This window comes from Chroicocephalus ridibundus, chromosome 6 (genome assembly GCF_963924245.1).
Source record: "Chroicocephalus ridibundus chromosome 6, bChrRid1.1, whole genome shotgun sequence".
Lineage (NCBI taxonomy): Eukaryota > Metazoa > Chordata > Aves > Charadriiformes > Laridae > Chroicocephalus > Chroicocephalus ridibundus.
Window position 1 is genome coordinate 11,432,768 of NC_086289.1, and position 21,054 is coordinate 11,453,821.

A 21,054-nucleotide genomic window follows, 5' to 3' on the forward strand; every position below is an offset into this window, starting at 1 on the left:
ATGAAGGCAAAGCAGCCTTCAGTGGGAGTTATTTTATCAGAGATGTCCAGTGGTGGGAAGCTCTTTCCTTTTTTCTGCGGAGAGCAATTGAAAAACAAACAGGAAAAGGGCCATAATGTCACGGTCCAGCAAAACACAACTGTTTCAATCAGCAAAGAAGCAATCAATTCTCTCATGTAGCAGCTGATTTAAAACAAATGTTTCCCATTGCTGGGAGCGAACCCTACGGCAGGTCACACAGCTCTGGAGGAGCGCAAGGCTGATCCTGCAGATGTGATGCCCCAGGCTGTGCCCAAACCAACACGGGACAAACACTGCAAGCATCGCACAGGGATGTAAGCAGGGATGTTTAGACAAACTCATCTCACCTCCTGACAAACCCCGCTCACTCCATTGCTCTTGCACGGAGACAGTTGCTGGCTTTTGACTCAAACACGTTTTTGAAAGCCATCCAGACCTCCTGCTGCAGAACATCGCTGAAGGGAAACGCATGGCGGTGGAATTTCGCCATTAGTGCCAAAGGCACTGCTGGCCCCAGGAAATCCCTGGGTGCCTAATGACCCCCCAGCCTCCTGGGAAGTGTCCTTACTCCTCCCTATTCCCTAAAATCTGCTACAGGCCACACTCAGAGCCACAGAGAGAGAGCAGGACCTTAGATCCAAGCCAGCATGGATGGTCTCTCCTAACTTAGCCAATTTGAAGTTGATGATTAAACTAACCGACTAAACTAGAGCCAGCTTAAGCAGTTTTAAAACAGTTTAAGCCAGCAAGTTTACACCTTTATTGATAGACACCTATGCTCAAGTGAGGGAGACGCCTTTCTGCTCCCTTTACACTTTGTCCTTATGCCTCTTTGTTGGATTTGCGTGCTGGGACCCATCTCACATCCCTATACACCTGGCTGTGAAACGGTGTCCTCACACACTGGTGGTCTTCTCTGGGATATGAGGACTCCTAGGGGACAACTTGAATGGCCAAAAAGGTCCCTCAAGAAGGAAGGGATATTGAATGACCAGCTCAAGCATCAGCATCTCCATTTAACACCTCCCAGCTTCCTCTCCCCCATGACAACAAGTCTCCTACTCCTCTGGTTGCAAGGATCCTCCCACCTGGGATCACATGGTCCAACCCAAGGAAGGCACGTTTTACGGTGCTCCCCACAGCCCTGTTCACCACCACCCCTTCTGCTCAGCCTTGAGGACATTTGGGAAGTGCGCTGTGGCCTTGGGCAGCATTATTGCAGTGTGACCCCCAGCTGGAATTTCACCTGGACTTCCCGGGGCTCAGACTACAACCCTCTCTCTTCACAGAGGGGTTGGAATCTGGTCCTGGAGCATTTGTGAGCTGACTGAGCACTAGTGGCTAATGCAGGCAGTGGGCTCCCCGATAAACCTGAAGAGAGCGAAGAGAATGTTCTCTCTTCACTCCATTTCTACAGCTTGGGATAAGGCACAGCAATCGCAGCTACAGATATTTAACAAGTCACAGAGATGTTCCTATAAAACAGCTACAAAGAGGCGTTCGTAGCAGAGAGGGCGAGACAGCTCCAAGTGTAGCTGTCTGCCAGGGCACCAGCTGCAATAAAGGAGCAATCTCGACAGACTTTGAACTTTTCCAGTGGTGAAAGAACAGGGAATATTAAGAAATAAAGTAAAAGAGGGAGCTTCAGCTGATGGGAGATGCACAGGCAGCGGGGCCAGCCACCCAACCCAGAGGGAAATCCCAGGGCACCTGGTCCAGCAACCCCTGAGCGAGGGGCTGCTGGGTGGGACGGGGGTACTTACGGCACAGGACAGCTGAAGAACATGGACTGAAACCCACCGAGGCTCCCCCAGGCCTGGGAAACTCATTTTGTGAGAGCAGAATGATTCAGACCAAGTCCATCCCTCGCTGGAACATCTTGGAGAGGCTCCTCTGTGTCGTCAGCTCCTTGTCCCCCAGAGAACAGGGACCAAAACCCCACAGAAATAAGTGCATGTGTCAGTAGGCCAAGGGGGCTGGGGACGAGCCCCACGCAGGCAGTCACCCATCTCTGGAAAGGCAACACTGCTGCTCGTGCAGCTTGTCCCTGGGGACATTTTGGGACACTTGCCACACCAGACCACCTCAACTGGGCCCCTCCTGCATGTCCCTGAGCCAGCACCTTTGGGCTGTCCTCAGGGGTCCCCACACAAGGGTGGGGTGCAGGGTCACCCCACGCAGGAAAGCTGTGGAGAAACCCCTCCTGGGGCAGAGCTGGCAGTGACATCTCTGCCCGCTGTTCACTGTGCCAGCCTGGATGGCTCCCACCCACCCAGGGAGGCAGGTCCCCCTCCCCTCCCTGCCCTCGCACCATTAACCTTTCAGCCCCAAAATAAAAGGTTATAAAAAACAACCAAAGCTCATTACATTCCCTAATGTGTTATTTGCATGGGAATGAGCTGGGAGCAATGAGGCAGCTTTCTCCTGCCGGGGAGGGGTTTGGGAAGGGAAAGGAGAAGAGCTGGGCATCAGGACCTGGCAGGGGTGGTGGGACCCAGCCCCACAGCGAGATGGGGCAGCCACGGAAGCGAGCAGAGCTGGACGTGGTTATGGCAGAGACGGACATGGTTACGGCAGAGCCGGAGGGAGCGTCCCAGTGAAGCCCACAGCAACACGACCTCTGGCTCAGAGGCAGCAGGGCTGGTCCTCACCTACCAAAGAGAAGGTGACAGTGGTTTCACCCCAGCATCTCCACCACACAGCCCACAGTGCCCAGAGGTCACTGCGGCTTGGACGTGCCCATCCCCAGCAGGTGTGGAGGGACCAGGACACAGATGAAACCAAAATGACCCACAACTCGGGGAAAATGAAATAAAAGCCTGAGTCGGAAGGTGGCAAAGGCAGCAGGCGGTGGAAGTTCAGACACTGGCCACCAGGACGGGCAGGCAGCTCTGCCCTGTCAGATGCAGGGACTCACTGCCCCCCCGTAAAACAGCCCCTTGAGTATTTTATTTGACTGGGCTGAACCGTGATGACATGAGGTTTCAGGAAGGACATAACCCTGGCGACATAATTTCAGTTCTTAGCACCTTGCTTTTACTTTTGATGGGAAATTGGGAGCAATCAGACATTTCAGCTGTGCAAAGCTTCACCAACTGAAAGCCCACCAAAGCCCCAGTCCCCCAGCCCCAAACCCACCAAAATACTCTACTGTCTGTACCAGAGGTTTGGCCAGAGGGATGGGGCAAGCACAACCGATTACTGCTAGATTACCTTCCATCCCACGAGGTAAAACCCTCCAAGGCCAACAGGGCCAGCTGAGACCAGGGGACAGCCATCCCTGGTCACCTCCCAGCTTTCCAAGCACCTCCAACTGCAACCTTGGTGGCAGTGGCAGAGCAGGACCGTGAGACCAGCAGCTCCAGCACTGGACTCTCGTCACTCATTTTCTCACCAAAGAAGCAGCGGAGCAGGGAAGCAGGGTGACTCCAGGCACCCCAACAGCGGGAAGACCAGGAGTCAGAGCTCCCAAATGGTTACGTGTGCTCCTGGGCAAAACAAAGCACACAATAAAGCACTCATGAGATTGGCGCCTTGTGTCCCCCTTGCCTTTGGAGCTACCTGGCAAAGAAGGAATCCAGCTGAAGATGATGGCGAGCAGCCCCCAGCGTCCTCAGGGAGGCAGGTAGCCACATGGCATGAGGGCTTCGTTTGGTGGGAGAACGATCCCCCATCACTCTCCTGCAGGGAGGGTCTCGGCAGCGGTGGCGTAAGCTGGCTCTCGGGGGCTGGAAACAAAGCCGCACTCGGATGGATACTCCTGAATATATCAAGCAATACTGCCTTCCAGCCTAATCATTTATTAATCCCATCTGCAACCTAATTATTAAAAACCTTCTCAACTCAATAGCTGTAAATGCTGCACCAGCCAGGCGTCCCCAGCAATAGTGCCAGGCTGCATTTCCAGGGAGCAAATCACACCCTGAAACCCTGAGCTTTGTTTAAGAAACATGTGAATGCTCTTACTGTGGCATGAAAGAGGGCAATACAAAAAAAAAAAAAACAAAAAAAAAAAAACCTGAAAACAAAAAAACAAAACCCCAAGAAGTATCAAGGACTCATTTGTTATTATGCCACCGCACAATGAAGGGATCCATTGTTCCCTACCTGAGGTAACAACGCCTTTGACAAAACACGAGTGCTTTTCCCAGTGTGCTCTTTAAAAAATGTCAAGACCAAAGCTGCCAGAGGATCGGGGAACAGCTGGAAAAAAGATAAAATAAAACAGCTAACAGATTATCCAGAGGGTTTTCACACTTGATCTGTAAACGCTCTTTTATTTAATAAAAATAATCATCCATTATAGCAACTTCTGCTCGTGGTCTGTTTGTTGTGTGTTGTTTTTGTTTTGTGTTTTTTTTTTACAGTAAAGCACAGTTTATTTGGTTTCCTCACCTCTTGAGGATTCAATTCTGAAAATGCAAGTGAATGTAAACATTGCTCTCCAGGTCCCAAGATGCATCTGGGGACCCTTGGAGTTAATTACAAAGTCAAAAGAGAGAGCAAAATCAACAAAACACTTCCCAAAAGTAAAAAGGTATTTTCTTTAAAGTTGCTTCCTGTGCACCATACAACTCCAAAACAGGCAAATTCATCTTATACATGAGACTTACACAAACTTTGCTTTCTCCAAAGAATTTCTATGACTTGTCAGTAAAGCTATTTTCATAACATTAAAAGGCTCACAGACTCATTTATTGTGATGGATCAAAAGTTTTTCCTTTTAATATTGTCCAGAAATTTCTTCATGGCACAAGGACGTTAGATTTGTTCTGTCCATTTTTGTATTATTTATTTTTTTTTTAGCAGAAAGAGCTGAAAGACATTCCAGGAAAGGAGTGTAAAAGCAGTACTAACTCTCTCTCCTGCTCCAATCTCACAATATTTACACGTTTCTTTTTTCTTTTTTTTAAAAAAAAAAAAGCTTAATTACACTATAAAATACTGGAAAAACTGTCAGTTAAGTTTCCCATTTCGGAGTTTTGCCCTGTATAAGACTGAAAGAGGGATGCTTTCCCATTTCCTAGGAAAAATGAGACTGGCAGAATAAAAACTGAACTCTTCACGCTTAATGCAGACAGGTGGAACAGCCCCTGCGCTCAAACCCCCTCCTCCTCTGCGGGAAATCCCGCAGGAGTTAAACCATCACAAATCCAACAGAAATGAGATAACGTGACGTATGGAACTCTGCTGTTTGCTTTGAAATGTTATCTATTTACAGTCGGAGGCGGGGCAAGCGAGTTCGCATCAAACACGTTTGGGTGCTGCGGCGGGGTATAACATCAACCCAGATTAACTCGTCGGGAAGCTTGGCCGGGTCCCAAGCCTCGGGTTGCACGGGATATTGCCTGTCACTCCATCGCCCGGGACGTCCCTGCCTGCACAGCAAAGCCACCGCTCCGTCAGGGTCTGCTTTAACGAGTAGCGAGGGGGCAGTTACCACCTCAGCTGCGTTGTATCACAGGCAACATAGAAATTAAAACAGAAGAGAAATAGCCAGTCTGGTGAGTTCTGTGATACTAAGCTTTATAGCCAAAAAAAAACCCCCCGACGGGATATTGGCAATTTTGGTAATATTATCAAACTGTCAGGTAGGGGGAATGGCTCTAGTTGTTCAGCGGTTTTGAGTGAAGTGGGTTTTGAGGGGTGGGAATAGAGGGACTTTCAACGTGTCAAAGATAATTAAAGCATTCACAGTTTCAAAGCTGCTTGCCTTACAAAAATTAAGACATTCAGGTTCAGGGATACAATACTGTATTTTACAAGGGGGTTAAAATTAATTACACATACAACAGGAGAAAAAAAAAAAGATACAATAAAAAAGCCAACAACCTCTGGGGTGGCATACTCCCTCTTTGCTGTTCATCTGCATGTCGCTTTTCTTTAAAGAGTCAAAGTGAGCAGTCATGGAAATATCCACTGAGATTCTGGCAAAAGAAAAAAAAAAAACTAGCAAAACAAACCAAGTCAAAAGCCATCCTCCCCTGGAAAGCCAAATGCCACGTCTCAGACTTCCACTTGCCTGCTGCTCCTCGCTGCTGCTGCTCGGCGTTTCCATAGGCTCATCTCGGGTTTTAAAGGCTTCCTGTTCACGAGCTGAAGGAAACCATCCCATGCAAGCACAGCCCAAGAGAGCCATGCCTTATTCTCTTACAAAGTCTTGAAGTAGTCCTGCCTATGGCAAAGGGTCCTTCAAACAATCCTTTTCCTCTCTATCCTGCAGAGGATCCTTTTGAAGGCCCGTCTGAAGTCGTGGTTGAAAATGGTATAGATGACGGGGTTCAAGGAGCTATTGCAGTAACCAAACCAGAAGAAGAACTTGAAGAGGGTGTCGGGCACAGAGCAGCTCTTGCAGACGGCCATCAGCGTGTAGGTGAAGAAGAAGGGGAACCAGCAGATGACAAAGACCCCGATCACCACCGCCAGCACAAAGGTGAAGCGCTTCTCCCGGTTCTGCCTGCCCCTCCACCGGGACCCTTTGGTGTTCCTCTCCTCCTCTGCCTTCCTGGGCAAACTGTCCCCAGGTTTAATCTGGCTCAGTTTAGTCTTGGTCTTTCCCCTCGACGGTCTCTCTGTCTTCTTACACTTGTTGTTCTCCTGGTGCTCAGAGGAAGAGGTCTCCTCCATGTCTATGCCGTTGACCTCTCCCTCCTGCCCGCCGCCACCTCCTGCTGCCTTCTCCCCATTGAGCTGGGCTGTGGCTGGCAGGTCCTCCTTGTCGGCCAAGCCATTCTGCCTCTTCTCGGGGCGCTCTGCCCGCTTGTTTGGCGGTACCCTGGTTCGCCTCTTGGCTATCTGGTAGATGCGCATGTAGACAAGGATCATGATGAGGCAGGGGGCAAAGAAAGAGCCGATGCTAGAAGAGATGATGTACCACTTCTCATCGTTGATCTTGCACGCTGCCACCCCCTGGTCAGCCTGCTCCCCACTCTTCTTCTCAATGGAGATGAGTGGCGGGAAGGAGATGACAGCCGAGATGACCCAGACAATGAAGATGATGCACTTGATGCGGCGTGGGGTACGCTTGAGGTTGTACTCGATGGCTTGTGTGATAGACCAGTAACGGTCCAAGCTGATGGCACACAAGTGCACGATGGAGGAGGTGCAGAACAGCACATCCAAGGCCAGGTAGATCTCACACCAGACTTTGCCGAAGTACCAGTACCCCATCACTTCATTTGCCAGGGAGAAAGGGATGACCAGCGTGGCCACCAGGATGTCGGCCGAGGCTAAGGAGACCAGGAAGAGATTCTGGGGGGCCTTCAGCGCCCGGCTGGTGAAGACAGCGATGATGACCAGGACGTTGCCGAAGACGGTGAAGAGCATGAGCAAGCCCGCCAGGCTGATGAGGGTGATGGTGGTGTGCAGGGGGTACGGCGTACCCCAGCCCGGCCCGGCCCCGCTGTCGTTGAAGGTCCCGTTGGTGCCGGGAGGCGGGTAGCCCTCCTCCTCCTCCAGCTGCCGCTGGTACTCCATGGAGGAGAAGAAGTGGCCCCTCTCCGTGAACGGGCGCTCCAGGTTAAACATCAACCCCGCTTGCGTGGACACCCCCGCCCTTCGCCCCCTGCCCCACCCGGCTCCGCGGGGCTCCGCGCTCCTACTGCGCCGCCGGCCGGGGCGGGGCTGCTCGGCGGCCGCCGGGGGGCTGCGGGCGGCCGCGGCTCATGCTGGGGGGCTGCCGGCCGGGAGCCGCTCAGCGGAGCGCGGAGAGGCGCGGAGTGGGGCCGGGGCTGCAGCCGGCGGCGGCGGCTGCTGCTGCTCTGCCTCGCTCGCCGCCGAGCCGCTTTATAGCCCCGCATCAGGCCGGGGCTGCCGCGTCAGCCCCACGTGGGGAGCGCGCACACACACACACACACCACACACACACACACACACAACCGCGCACCCCGCACACCCCCCGCCCAGCCCTTCGGCCCCCCAGCTCCGCCCCGGCCGCCCCCCCTGCACACCCCCCGCACACTCGGGTGCTCACGCCCACCCGCACCTCAGCCCTTACACACGCACACCCCCCCCCAGCCCCACCGCCTCGCCCCGCCCGGCCCCACGCCCAGCCCGCGGCGGGAGCGGCTTCATCCCGCCCGGATGGAGGAGCGGAGGCCGGCGGGTGGTACCCGGGGGTCGGGGGGGGATGCGCACCGGGGGGAAGCTGGGGCAGAGGCAGCGGGGAGCGGGTGCGTGTTCGTGGGGGTGGGCGCGCGTGGGGAGGGGTCTGACCACCGCGCAGCCCGTGGGACTCCGGGCACCCCCTCGAAGGTGCGGCCGGGGGCTGCTCCTGCCGCCGCCGGGGTGGAAGCTGCCCGCCCCGTCCCGCGTGTGCGTGGGGAGGCGTCGGGGGGGCTCTGCCGCGGCGGTGCGGCACCGCTCCGGGTGCTGGGACCCCCCGGGGGCAGCGCTTCCCCCATCACCCCCCGGTGTCACCCGGGCTGGGGAGGAGCTGGGCTCCCGGCCCCGCCGGGGGGGAGCCCCGCGGGCAAAACCCTGCCCGCTCCGCGCTGCCGCCGTGTCGGGCGGCGGCGGCCCCGGGCAGCGCGGGGGGGCAGTGGCACCTGCTGGCCACGGGGCCGAACTGCACCCACCGCCGGCCCACCCGGGGCCGAGCCCCAGCCTTCCCCCCACCGCCGGGCTGGGCAGCCCCCCGAGGGGCGTCAGGAGGAGCCCCGGCATCCTGCTCCGCAGGGAAACGCTCCTGGCCGGGGGGCGAACAGCTTCCCCGAAGGGAAGGATGGGGCAGAGCACCCAGGGATGGGGGCACAGCACCCAGGGATGGGGGCAGCCCCCCCTACTGTCATTCCGCCCCCCAGGCTGGCTCAGCCCCGGCTGCACGGGCCCCCCTGCCCCGCACCCACCCCACAGCACCAGACCCACAGCAGATTTCCTCCCGGGCCCTCCTGGTTGCCTCCCCCGTGCTCCCCACTGTCTCTCTCCAGCCCCATCGGCAGGAGGGAGGGAGGTGGGCAGCAGGCCCGGGTGGGGAGCTGCCCCCACAGCCTGCCCCATCCCTGGGGAGCATCCCCAGGGGCTCCCCCAGCAGCACAGGGGCTGGCGTCACCCACCTGCACGGCTGCAACAGCAACACGGGACCTTTTTAACAGCAAAAGAGCAATAGTGACGTACCTGGTAGCCCACCCGGCCCCCAAAGCCGTCAGCTCTCAGCATGTACGGATTACTCACCCGTATGGCATACGGGCTCCAGCCCTCATCCTCTCCTTCACAGTCTCTTCTCCCTCATTTTCAGAAGGCTCTAACGATGCTCACTTGGGGCTCCAGATTCAGGCAGCTCTCAATTAATCGCCGTGCCGAACCCTTGGGCCAATGAACGTTATTTTCCTCTGCGAGATGGAGGAAGCCCTGTCATCTTTGTCCCTGCGCCACACACCGTGTTATAAGCCAGGCCCAGGAGCAATGACGCCCGGGAGAGGGGGAGCAGGAGTGGTAGAGACGGGGTCTGGGAGCAGGAGAACACAGCCTCCACAGCTGGCACGGGGCAGAGCGAGGGGAAAACGAGGGGGAATCTCACTGTTTGAGCAAGGGAGTGCGGGACCCACTGTGCCGGTTTGCCTCGGAAAAGGGCAGGCTTCAGGGAGTGACTTAAAACCTGTAAACTGAACCCAGATGACCAACGTGCACACACAAAACGTCTCTGCCTGAGTGTAAATGCAATGTATAACCACAGATTCATTGCAAGGGGCAAGTGGAGACACAAAGGATGAAGGGACTCACCTAAATCCATGGCAAGGCCAGGCGGGAGGTCAAGGAGATGCTGGACTTTGTGAGCATCTCCTTCCTTCTGCTCGTTGCCCGTGACTTGTGTGCTCTGCAGGAGGACACGTAGCTCTGCCCAGCAGTGGATCTTCCTCTCCCTCAGATGTGGGATCTGCAGGGGCTTGAGATCCCCCCTGGCAGAGACCTGCTTGGTCACTGCTTGGATGGAAGGACCCAGAGAGAGAGAGGGTGCAGGCCATGCCCTGCCTGACATGGATAACCCCTTCTCTGACCAGTTTGACCCCAGACATAACAGTCCACCTGCACTAAGGCCACCAGGGACTGTCTGAGATGGCTTTGCTCCAGACCTGGGCTGGTGCCTTTCTGGAAACACCCTGCATGACCCCATGCTCTCTGCAAAGCTGAGCTGCGTTCCCCGACACAGGCAGAGAGCAGATTTAAATAACAAAACATGACCAGCTGCCTTGTTTTTCTGTCCTCTTTTGTGGCTGGACACCCTCAGTCCACCTGAAGCTAAACCCAGCCAACAACATCGCTCCTGAGCCACCGCGTCGGAAAAGCAGAGCTTTGATCAGGGCTCTTTGCTGGGACAAAGAGCGTGAGGGGGGACACAGGAGGCCAAAAGCCTGAAGAAAAGGGTATGTTCCAGAAACCACTGGAAAGAGAATGCTCTGCAAGCGGGGGACAGCTGGGATGGCATTGTATTCCTCTCGGAGAGGAGAAAACCTGCCTCATCAAAGGCACTTTTCCTCCCACCACCACCATCATTGTGCGAGTGACATCTCTGTGATTTTATTGACACCAGCAGCACTCAGGGCTGTCTGCAGAGTGACTCGGTAATGCCAAGTCTCCCCTTTGTTTTCTCTGCAGGCCATCTTGTGGCTCTGCCCAATTCTTGAGATGAAAAAGTGGTCGGAAACTGCTGGGGCTGGCAAGGACCCTTAAGATCTCATACGACAACCCATGGCGCACCCTGTCCCACAGGACGGCCGTCTTTACGAGTCTATGCCATGCTTTATGGTAATTTGTAATACTCATAAAGCCTCAACTCCCGGAGTCCTGGGATTAAGCAAGAAACTTGATTTTGTAGACCCTGGAAGACTGTAGAGAAAAGCTTCACGGGGAGAAAAACAGATAGTAAATAAAATTTTTAAATCAATCCCCTGGCATTTGCATACAGATGCTCAATTTTTGAATGCGCGGTGCTGACAGCATTGATATGAGTTTCAGGGACTCTGCGATTCGAACTCAGTTAACAAGTGTCTGGCAAGACAGCCCAGAAAACAGCCTGTTCTCCAGGGGCATCGCGCTCTGAGGAGCCGCGGGAGCCTGCCCTTTCCCTGGGAAAGCAGCCTGGTTTCTCAGCAGAGCCCCGCAAAGAGCCGGGCTCGCCAGGCGAGGTGGGACAGCCTGGGTACGCGCTGACGAGTGAGGCTGAAGGCTATCGATCCTCCTCTGACAGCTCCCCCTCCGCCAGCCGCCGTCCCGGGCGGGCGGCCATGCCCTTTCTGAGGCGCGGCAGCGAAGTTTGTGTTCACACGTGTACCTTGAGCGCATCCCCTGCAAACAAGGTGACCTTTACAGCCGCGTTTGGGTCATTAATTAGGCACACCGCTTCCATGCTTATACATCTCTTCCACCCGCCAGCTCCGGCATCGCTTCCAGCATCGCTTCCAGCGGCAAGGGTGGAGCCGGGACCACCCTCCCCTGCTGCCTCTCAGGAGAGGGAGCTGAGAAACGTTCGTGGGGTCTCGGAGCTGCTCACAGCACGAAGCAAATCACATACAGGGAGATAATCTCTGGAAAGAATTGCTATGGTAATAAGGCTGCAAAATGTGTGTTTTGAACAAGCAGCCCCAGGAATTGTTTATTTCCAGAAGAGCAGTGAGATTCTGGCAGGGAAAAAAAAAAAGTAACGAGAGCTGCCGAAGGATGGAGACTTGGGTTTTGGACAGGCTGGTTCGGGGTTACAGAGGCTGGACACCGCTAAGGCGAGCTCAAGGCATGTCAGCACAGGCTCCTGGGGGACCACGCGAAAAGGCAACCCCTAGAACAAGGTGCTGGAATTATTTCTCGTCAGAAGCTTTCAAGAGCAGCTCTGTGCTGGCTTGACACAAGCCCTCAAAGAGGGGGGGGGCCGTGGGTTGGAGCCGTGGGCGCTCTGCGACCAGCGGTAAACAGCAGTGGCAGTCTGCGTTGTGTTAGGAGAGCTGTGGTTTGCTCATTTGCACCGATCTCAATATTTGCATATCCGTGGCAGGAAGCCCTTGTTGTAGCTGTGGATTTTGATCGTGTTACTGGGTATATTCGAATAAATAAAAGCAGGGTGTTTTCGGGAAGATTTTCCTTAGTAACTGGGCTCTGCTGGGGGTAACGCACTGAAATCCCATGGCTTGTGACACCCCATGGACTAACAACTGAATAGCCCTTCACGGCAGCTTCGAGTTGGCCACTTTTCCTGCAGGCCTAGGACAAGCTGGCAGAAAGGCACCCAAGTCACACAAAAAAAAATCACTTTTCCCCTTTGCCGTGCTAACCCCAGGAGGAATAACACCGCAGGAGCTACCAGGGGAAGAGGCACAGACCTTCTGCAGGCAAACCTGGCGTTGCTGGGTATATCATGGTGCCGCTGCAGAGTAATAAAAAGTAATACAGCAAGCACACCTGCCATTCCCAGGGAGGTGTTTCAAATACCATAATTCTTATTTTTCTTCTTTCATTTTAAAAACTGATTTTTAAAAAAAAAAAAAAAAAAATCATCAGAAGTGTGGCTGGTCCAGCCACCGCTCCAGCTGCCTCGGGACCCCAGGCACTTTTCCTGCTGCGCACACGTTCAAACCCACAGCCCTTCCTTTCCCCTGCGCACGCGGGTTTGGGTTTTGCTCTTTTCATACATCTCGTAGCAACGGCCTCTGCAGAGCCATGTTTTTCCAACAGAGTTTGTCTGGCCTCAGCTGCTGGATGTACTTTTCCAAGTTATTTGAATAAACCAGTGGGAAACGGACGGCTGCGATAGCAGTCTGTGCTCGCACCTAATCCCCTGGCGAGCAGGGACGCTGCCGCAGGATCAGATGTTCAGAGGGGAAGGGAAGGAGGGACGCTGAATATTACCCACGGTGGCAGTTCTTCACCACCCCCCATCTGCAGAGAGCTGGCTCACAGCAGCACAAGGTGGATCCCTATGTGACCACCTGCTCCTCCAGTGGTTGTTTTTTGGGGTTTTTTTTTTTTTTTTTGCAAACAGCTTGAAAGCCGTGCTTGCCTTTCCTCCTTAGCTGGCGTTCAGGTTGCCTGCCCTGTTCGGCAGGATTTTAACTACCGGGTTTGGTTGCACAGCCCTAAACCAGCAGCCAAGAGAAACACTTCCGCACTACGGATCAGCGCGTGGCAGAGTTGGGGGTTGAGGCTGAGACACAGGGGCTGCACTCACACGAGCCTCTGGCTTATTTATTCATTATTTTCCCTCCTTTGCTTCTGCCTGGTGTCACGGTGGCCTCTGTGACATTAAAGGCTCGTTTCAGCTCTGCAGGAGGAATGATGCACAACAAGAAACCTCCCCGGCTGTCGGTGTGTCGCTGGCCTTCTGCCTCTCAGGCACTTCATGCCTAGGGGAGAAGGGGAGAGAGAAACGTGCATTTTCTCTCTAGCACCCGCGAGTACATACACGCACGTGTTCCTCTGTGCCAAGCGCAGATGAGTGTGTTTTTTTACGCAGTCCAGTTTTCTCTATCCAGTTCCCCAGCTGGGAATCCTCCCTCCTCTCTGCATCCTGCAACGTGGCCAGAACTAAACCTATGGAGCCATCCCTCAGCGCTGGGGAGCAGCTCCGCATCCCTCCCCAGGCTTCCCGTCCTGCCGGCTCACGAGATGGAATTAGCCAATAAGGGCAGAAACACAATAAAAGCCAAACCCAACAGGCTACGGACCATCCCTAACATATTACAGGGACCTTCTGTATCGCTCACCGTCCGTCCCTCACTCAGAGGACTGACTCGCTGACTCCCATAAAACACTTTACCGGAATACGAAGGGCTTTTCCAAACATATGGGACCATATAGCCAAAACACAGCGAAAACACAGCCAAGTCCTCCCAGCCCTGGTCACAGCAAGGGAAGGCGATACCCCCCACCCTCTGGCACTGCTCCCTCCTCAGGTTGTCCACACACGCCCCTGCTCCGGTGGGCGCTGCCTAATCTGGTAAAGGCAGCCGGCTCCCCCCTGCAGTGATGCCCCAGTGAGCGATAACTGAGCCAGGAGCATCATCATGCCATCAGCCATCAGCCGCTCCAGCCAGCCACAAAGGAATGGTACAGAAATGGCCGGAAGAGCTTTTCTAACCAGCTTTTCAGAGGAAGAACAGGTAGTCCTGGGCGTGTGGAGAGGCGCCCAGGGCGGCATTCAGAGAGGAGAAAGGGTGGGCGCCGATAACTTTCCTTGTAGCCTTCCCTAAATGAAACTAATGAAGTTCCTGCAGCTCAACAGGAGAGCAGAGCTCTCCTTTCATCAGCAGAGCCGGCCCACGTGCGAGGCACAACTGAGGCTGCCTCACTTTAAAGCATTTGATTTCCCAGCTGGGAGAGGTTAACTTTCAATTACTCCGCTGGGAAGTAACTCGCTCCTTCAAGTTTCACTCCCTACGGCCCGAGCGCCTGTCTCTGCCCTTTCCCTCCCCGCTCTTTGCCATCTCCTCCTCAGACTGACACAGTGACGCTACCTCGGGGCCAGGGGCTGCAGTCAGCAATATTCATCCCGTCCCTCTTGCGAAGGCAGAAGTGCCCCAGGTGAGCTGTAACTCTCCGCTTCGTTGCACGTCCCCAGCAAGCTCCTTCGGCACAAGCAGAGCAAAGCCTCCAGCAAAGCAAAACAGCTCTGAAAAAAAGAGGGTACAACAGAGAGCAGCCAAGCAGGGACTGAAGGTTTCAATTTGCACTTGGCAAGGTTCTCACAGCAGGTTCAGCTCGTCATGGGAAAGGGGGATTGCATCATACATCCCCTCCAAAAACCAGAGCACAGCAAGCTGCTACAGCAGGAGACGGCTTTCCACGCGCACTTGCACCGGGCAGGTTTGCTGTCGGCGTTTAACCCAGCTTGCCCCGTCTACACGAATCCAGGGTGGCAGCACTAGGCTTAAAAAGATCAAAGAGGCGGGGTGGCAGCAGCAGTTTCTTGAAGGCTGAGCCGTATAAAAGATCCAGGGGATAATTGCCTGAAATTGCCGGGTTCCCAGAAAGCAGAGCGCGTCAGCGTGGTTTCACAGGGAGGGAGGCCGCCGGGGGAACGCGGCAAGACTTTCTCTGTTTTCCCTTATTACTTATTTCACCACCTAGTGGCAAAAGCAAATAACGCTGAGAAGCCATCCAGGAGCTGCAGCCAGCTCTGGAAGGAGATCTTTCTTTGCACCAACTTCTCCCGGTGACCCCCCACAGCTGCCTGGGCTCGGGACACGGAGGAGGACGCGGGGGAGCACCCAGCGCCCTGCAAGTCCCCCGGTCCTGCATCGTGGCCCTGCGTGTACAGACTCCTCTGCACAGGCTGACTCCCATCCCAGGACCCTCCGCCCACCCCCTGCTGCTGTGACCCTGCTGTCCCCCCACCCCAGATGTAACCCACAGGCTGCTGTAGCTTCTCCCCCCAAGCACCGGTGGCCACCTCCACCCTCCTGCCCTCCAGCTTCTCCCCAAAACCACCTGGCTCAGCCCTGGGGGGGACAGTAAGCAGGGACAGCTGCAGAAGAGCAGCACAGGGTAGGGCAGACCCAGGCCTCCCAGTGACCAAACCCAGCTTAGCTAAAGGCGGGGGCTGAGCTGAGCCCCCAGGAAAAGACCTCAGGGTGAGCAGTCGAGGCTTTTCCTTCCTCACCTCAGCTGAACCGCTAGCCAGGGCTGCAGTGGGTGAAGAAGGATGTCGGAAAGGGACACAAATACCTTCAAGGAAAAACCCTCACTGTGGATTCCGCCAGGTGCTGGGAAGAGCTTGCCTTCATCACCTCTCTAGAGGAGCTTTCTCCCTGTGCTGCCCCATTGCCATCGGGCCACGCAGAAGGGGACGCTTCCGCCCCTTCCCCCCTTCCCCCACCCCAGCCACCATCTACCCACTTGGGATGTGGCAGAAAGGTTTGCACATGGATCTGCTCCGTGAAGGGAGGGAAGGAGCAGGGGGACCTGCCTGTGCAGGGGGACTTCCTGGAGAGGAGAGCTGTCACGCAGTGCATACAGCCCTCGCAGCGGGGCCAGGGGCTGCCCCCCGTTTCAACTCCGGCTGGCGGCTGGTCCAACACCTTTCCAGCCTGCGCGATGGTTGCCAGGTGAGCGGAAAGCCGATGGAAACGTTCGTCATCCGGTGGGCACAGGAGGGAGGGTTCTTCTCTCCGGAGCCAGGGTTTCCATCCTCGCCGTGGTTTGCAGATCCTACACGCAATGTGCCGCAGAGGGAAATCCATCATCGTTACTGCGCTCATTCCCTCGTTGCCTACAATACAATTATCCCTATGCAGATCACAAGGTATAACTTTTTTCTTTCCCCCCGCCCCAAGAGGCTCAAACTAAGTTTAAACACCAGCTTTTGATTTATTTGCTTATTCAGCACCGTCAGTTGCTTTTCAGCAATACAGAATAGCTCTCTCCCCAGGAAACATTTATCCTACCCGGGAATACTACACCGAGGGTGGTAATGTGTAATCAGGACAAAGCTCTTAGAGAAGGCAGGCTGATATACTAGACGCTGACAGAAGAGGTATATTACATCTCCACTTGTGCTTTTTCAACTCGGATTTTCCTTTTCCCTGGAGACATCATAGGTAGCAAGGGAAATTCCTGCTGTACAAAATTCAAGAGCAAAATAATCCATGACTTGCCCTGAAATTTCACAGAAAACTAAGCACATACCAACAGGCATTAATCTCTGGTGCTACAAACGAACTCTCTTCCTTTTTTTTTTTTTTCCTGAGAAGTCATTTTCAACCCTGCGCAGAGCAATGCCAACAAAATTCTTCTGCCACTGTTTTGTCCTTACACTCGGATGAAGGATCGGGCAGGGCAGCACTCTCAGCACAGGATGCCGTCCTCATCCTCACAAGGATGGATGTCTTTAATGCCCTCTGCCACTCCGGGAGCAACCGATAGGAGCCACGGCTGGGGGGAGGGAAAGAAGAAATCTCGACCACTTGAGGTACAATTCTGCTATTCAGCCTGTCAGCGCCAGTTAATGGCAAGGGCAGGAGGAATGAGAGGGAAAGTAAACCTTGTGCGAAAGGCTGGAGCTCCCCGACGGACAGGGAGCACTGAACCCGCCCCAAACTCTGCTTTCCACTTGTTGAAGCCAAGCCATTTGCTGCGTCACAACCGCAAAGAAGTGGAAATCGCCGTACAGCATCCAAGCGTTACCGGAGACATAGTCCCAGTACGATCAGACGCATCGAGAGGAAAACAGCGCAACCGAAATCTCCAGACTTAACAGCACCCTTTCAGTTCAGCTAGGCTAAAAATATCTCCCAAAATCCTCAGAAAGGCAGCTCATTGCAGACTTCCACTGGCTTTAATTGGCAGCCCCTCGAAACTGTTTTGTCGAGGAGCTAATGTGTATGGGATCAACCCCCCGCCCAGCAGCCAGGAACCAGGCTCAGGTGCTACCGAGGGTTCCCTGCATCTCCGAGCACCGGGACACCTCACCAGGCCAGCAAAGTCCTCTGGAGCTGAAGTCACTCAAGATCACCAGCGACTCCTCACTACAATCCAATCTCAATTTTCCTTAAGCAGAGCTAGAGATAAGGGCAGTAAAAAGCAATTGTGGCAACTTTAACAAATATATTAAGAAAATCTAAATTTTTTAGCATTTCTGGGGAATGAAATGTCTGTATGAAATGAGAACGTAATTTTCTCATTAATATTTCACTGACAATTTAATTGTGGGAGCATGTGCATTTTCCTAAAGCAAAAGCGATGAGTATTATTAAGCCTTACACGTATTTCAGAACTCTTTACAGACTGCTAAGCGCTCCGTGTCACTTCAACAACGAAGATATTCATCCTTATTCCTAAATGGTTTGGAGCAAAGATTGGCCACAGAATTGTCATTTAATCAAAATTCCTTCCCATCTGAGTCTTGACACGTATCCCAGGCTAAATCATTTATCCGGTAAGTAGTCAGGTATCCGGTAAGTAGTCAGCCAGTAAAAACCTGGCTGGACTCTATAAATCCAGTGTCCAAGGAGCCGGCAGAGAAGCTGTAGAGCAACGCGCAGCTGCGCCATGTACAGCAGACCCATCTTGTATATTTCCCTCTCCCACCTATCAGTTCCCAAATCCATTTTTTCTCCTGGTGTCTCCGTTCTGCAACAGAACTGGAGAAAAGGGGCTTGTAACTGATACGGAACAAGTTGAGAAGAGGAACTGGATGCACCAACAGGTATATGGATCGGAAGCCACTGGTCCCTCATTATCTTTTGCTCTCCCTGCCCTTCTCCGCTCACTTCAGCTCAGCACAGCGTGGGAAGCACCGGGGTGAGATAACAGGCTGTTTGCAAAAAGAGGGAAATCTGAAGTAGGAGAGACGGGAGGTGAGAACGGCAAGTGGAGAGGATGAGATCAGACGTGACACTGCAAGATCTCACAGAGGAAAAAAAAACAGGCACTGCTGGAAAAGCCCCTCCTCATGGAGGATTCTGCTACTTCCAAATACGGTTCGGTTTTAATGCGACATCAACCCCCTCCAAATTTCAAAAGCTTCTTCTCAAGAAGCGGTGGCCAGGCTCCAGGACTATCCATCTGGTGGAGCCACAGACCCAAGAATCTTGGCTCTGCCTTCCGGCACCAACCAGGAGACGCTGGCCGCAGGGCAGCCGCTTACCACTGTGCTCAACTTGCTTTTAGGGAATTTCCTCCAGTGCCTTTCACCCCTTCCAGGCAAACCTCTGGCTCTGCCGCTGCCGGGAATCTCTCCTGGTCCCCCACACCAAAACCATACGGCGCTGTCTGATGCGGCTCCTTCGGAAGCTGGAATGCCTAAAAAGAAGTACTTTACTTCGAGAAGATTAAAAGGCCTGAAATCGGAGCTGCCCCACTGACCAGCAGCTCCTCACCTAGCGGAATTTCTTGCCCTCTGCCATGCTGGCGAGGAGAGGTGATTTCAGACTTCTCAGTTGTAACTACCCACTCAGTTCACACACTTGGCACGGACCGAAAAAAGCTGAAGGGCATCCAAAAAAATCTTGGGCCATATAGAGAGAAGGGTTTCAGCGTGTTATTCTTACTACGGCTGTTTTCAAACAACACTTTAAGATTTTCACGGCAAAATGTATTTCCATTACAACCGTGCACGTGAAGTTTGGGAATCACTTCAGGCAGCGCAGCTGTAATAGTGCAGGACAAAAAGCAAACCAGCTACTACAAAGTCAAGCAGAGCAACTACCAAACTACAGCAAATGAAGGATTCATTATGAGTCTTAAAGAAATACCTTACCAATAGAAAGGAAAAAGAGGGTGTTGTGGAAAGAGCTTTTAAAAGGGAACACTTGTGTGCAATTTTGCAGATAGCATCTTACTCGGAGGCGGCGGGGCAGATTGATCTCTAAAGGCTCTTAAAAGGTTTTGCAGTGGAAAAAAATAGTTGCAAGGCAGAGAGTCAGGTCATTAACGGTGCAGCCCAGGCTGCCAGCTGCTCACTCAAATACTCCAGATGGCTCCTCCTCTAAAACATCATCATTTGATCTTGGTAATCAAATTGTCTCCCACTCTTGCAATCCTAAGTGAGGCAAGGCTTGTAGGAAGAGATGATGTATTTTATTTGACTGACTTACTGGCTTGTGAAAACAAAACAAATTAGCTTTCAAGGCATTCATCCTCTTCTAATTGTATCAAAGCTAACCATCTCCAGCCCTTTAACGCCTTTTTTCTGCCATTGCCACCACATACAGTTCAAAGCACTGGCTATAATCTACAAAACTGCCCAGCCTCCAGATTTTACGCAGTATTTGCAGACTAAAAGCTTCAACATACATTAAGTACCTAAATCCACAGCTTCCCACCAGTGGAAAGACAGACCCGTCACTGGAGAGCAGGGTTGGGAGACTCGGTATCCTGGAGCACTTAGGCTGGATTAATTACACAAAAACGTAATCTGTTTGTCTCACCAGAGCCACCCAAGACACCGCCTGTCATTTTTGAGGCCTTTAATACAGCCTTTGGGACGTAGGGTGCCAGAAACAAGACATTTTCTTCACTTTTCATGCAATGAGAGCCAAAACGCGCCCTTCTTCTGAAAGCCGGGCTCATCTGTGGCTGCTCATTTCAATCATTTGAACAGAAAGTGGTCATGACCAGTAAGATCACCCCCAAGTCCTGGTGGCCTGGTGGCTGCCGAGCACTGTCTGCCTGACACCAATTATCAGCAGGATGCTACTGGGGCCAGGGGAAATTGCCTTTTTTTTTTTTTTTTTTTAAAAAAAAAAAAAAAAAAAAGACTGCAACAACCAAAAAAAACCCTAAGAGAATTCCTTCCATAGCTTTCTGCAAAGGCTTCAAGGAGGAAAATGAAACTCAACCAGCACACTGTTGGTCTTCAACTTCTCTTCCAAAGAAACCACTAAAAGAACCTCTTCCAATGAAAACACTAGAAATTTCCCAATATTTTCAGAAAATTTTGTGCTTTGACAGTTTACAAAGGCCAGCTGAAGTATTCAAAAGTCACATCTTCCAAAACTATGCCCTCTTATGAGCATGAACAGAGTATTTTAAATCCTGGTATTATTTAAATCAGCATACTTATGTAAAATTTAATATTGATTTTCATACCAAGTTGCAAGAGATGATGAAAGTCAGTTCTAGCTAATCAGAGGAAACAATTCATTATTGCAGTGGGTGGCCTGCGTCTGAAGTCTAAACCCAATATGATCGTTGCTTAGTGGAATTATTCCCCACTGGAGTTTAGCACTCAACTTTATCGCCCACTCAACTTTAATTTTCATAACAGAGCTGTACTTCTATTTCACAAACTATAAGCACACAAAGAACAAAACAGCTTGCTAAGGGCCATGAATTAGGAAAAAGAATCAGAGCTGGGACTAGGAAACGATGGAGAAAGGCAGCAAGAATTACCACAGAATGGAAGAGATTTTGTTTGAAGAGAAGCTAAAAAACTACAACTCTCTGACTTGGAGAAAAAACACTGACATTTATAAAAAAAAAAAAATAAAAAACCAAACTCAAGAGTAGTAAAAAGCAGATGAACAGGAAAAAGACTGTTCATAAATTTCTCAGAATATAAGAACTAGGAGTCACCAAATGAAATAAGGTGTTGTGGTTTGAAAGAAACAA

General features: G+C 52.7%; 1 protein-coding gene across 1 annotated transcript; it reads right to left on the reverse strand.

Moving 5' to 3' along the window:
- Positions 1–4,295: 4,295 nt before the first annotated feature.
- Positions 4,296–7,909, reverse strand: ADRA2A (adrenoceptor alpha 2A). The gene has a single exon (XM_063339618.1). The coding sequence runs from the start codon at positions 7,546–7,548 to the stop codon at positions 6,214–6,216; it is 1,335 nt and encodes a 444-aa protein (XP_063195688.1). The 5' UTR covers positions 7,549–7,909; the 3' UTR covers positions 4,296–6,213.
- Between the last annotated feature and the right edge of the window lie 13,145 nt (positions 7,910–21,054).

What these genes read in the sequence shown, in the direction of transcription:
- ADRA2A (XM_063339618.1), bottom strand. Translation starts at nt 7,548, where the DNA reads ATGTTTAACCTGGAGCGCCCGTTCACGGAGAGGGGCCACTTCTTCTCC.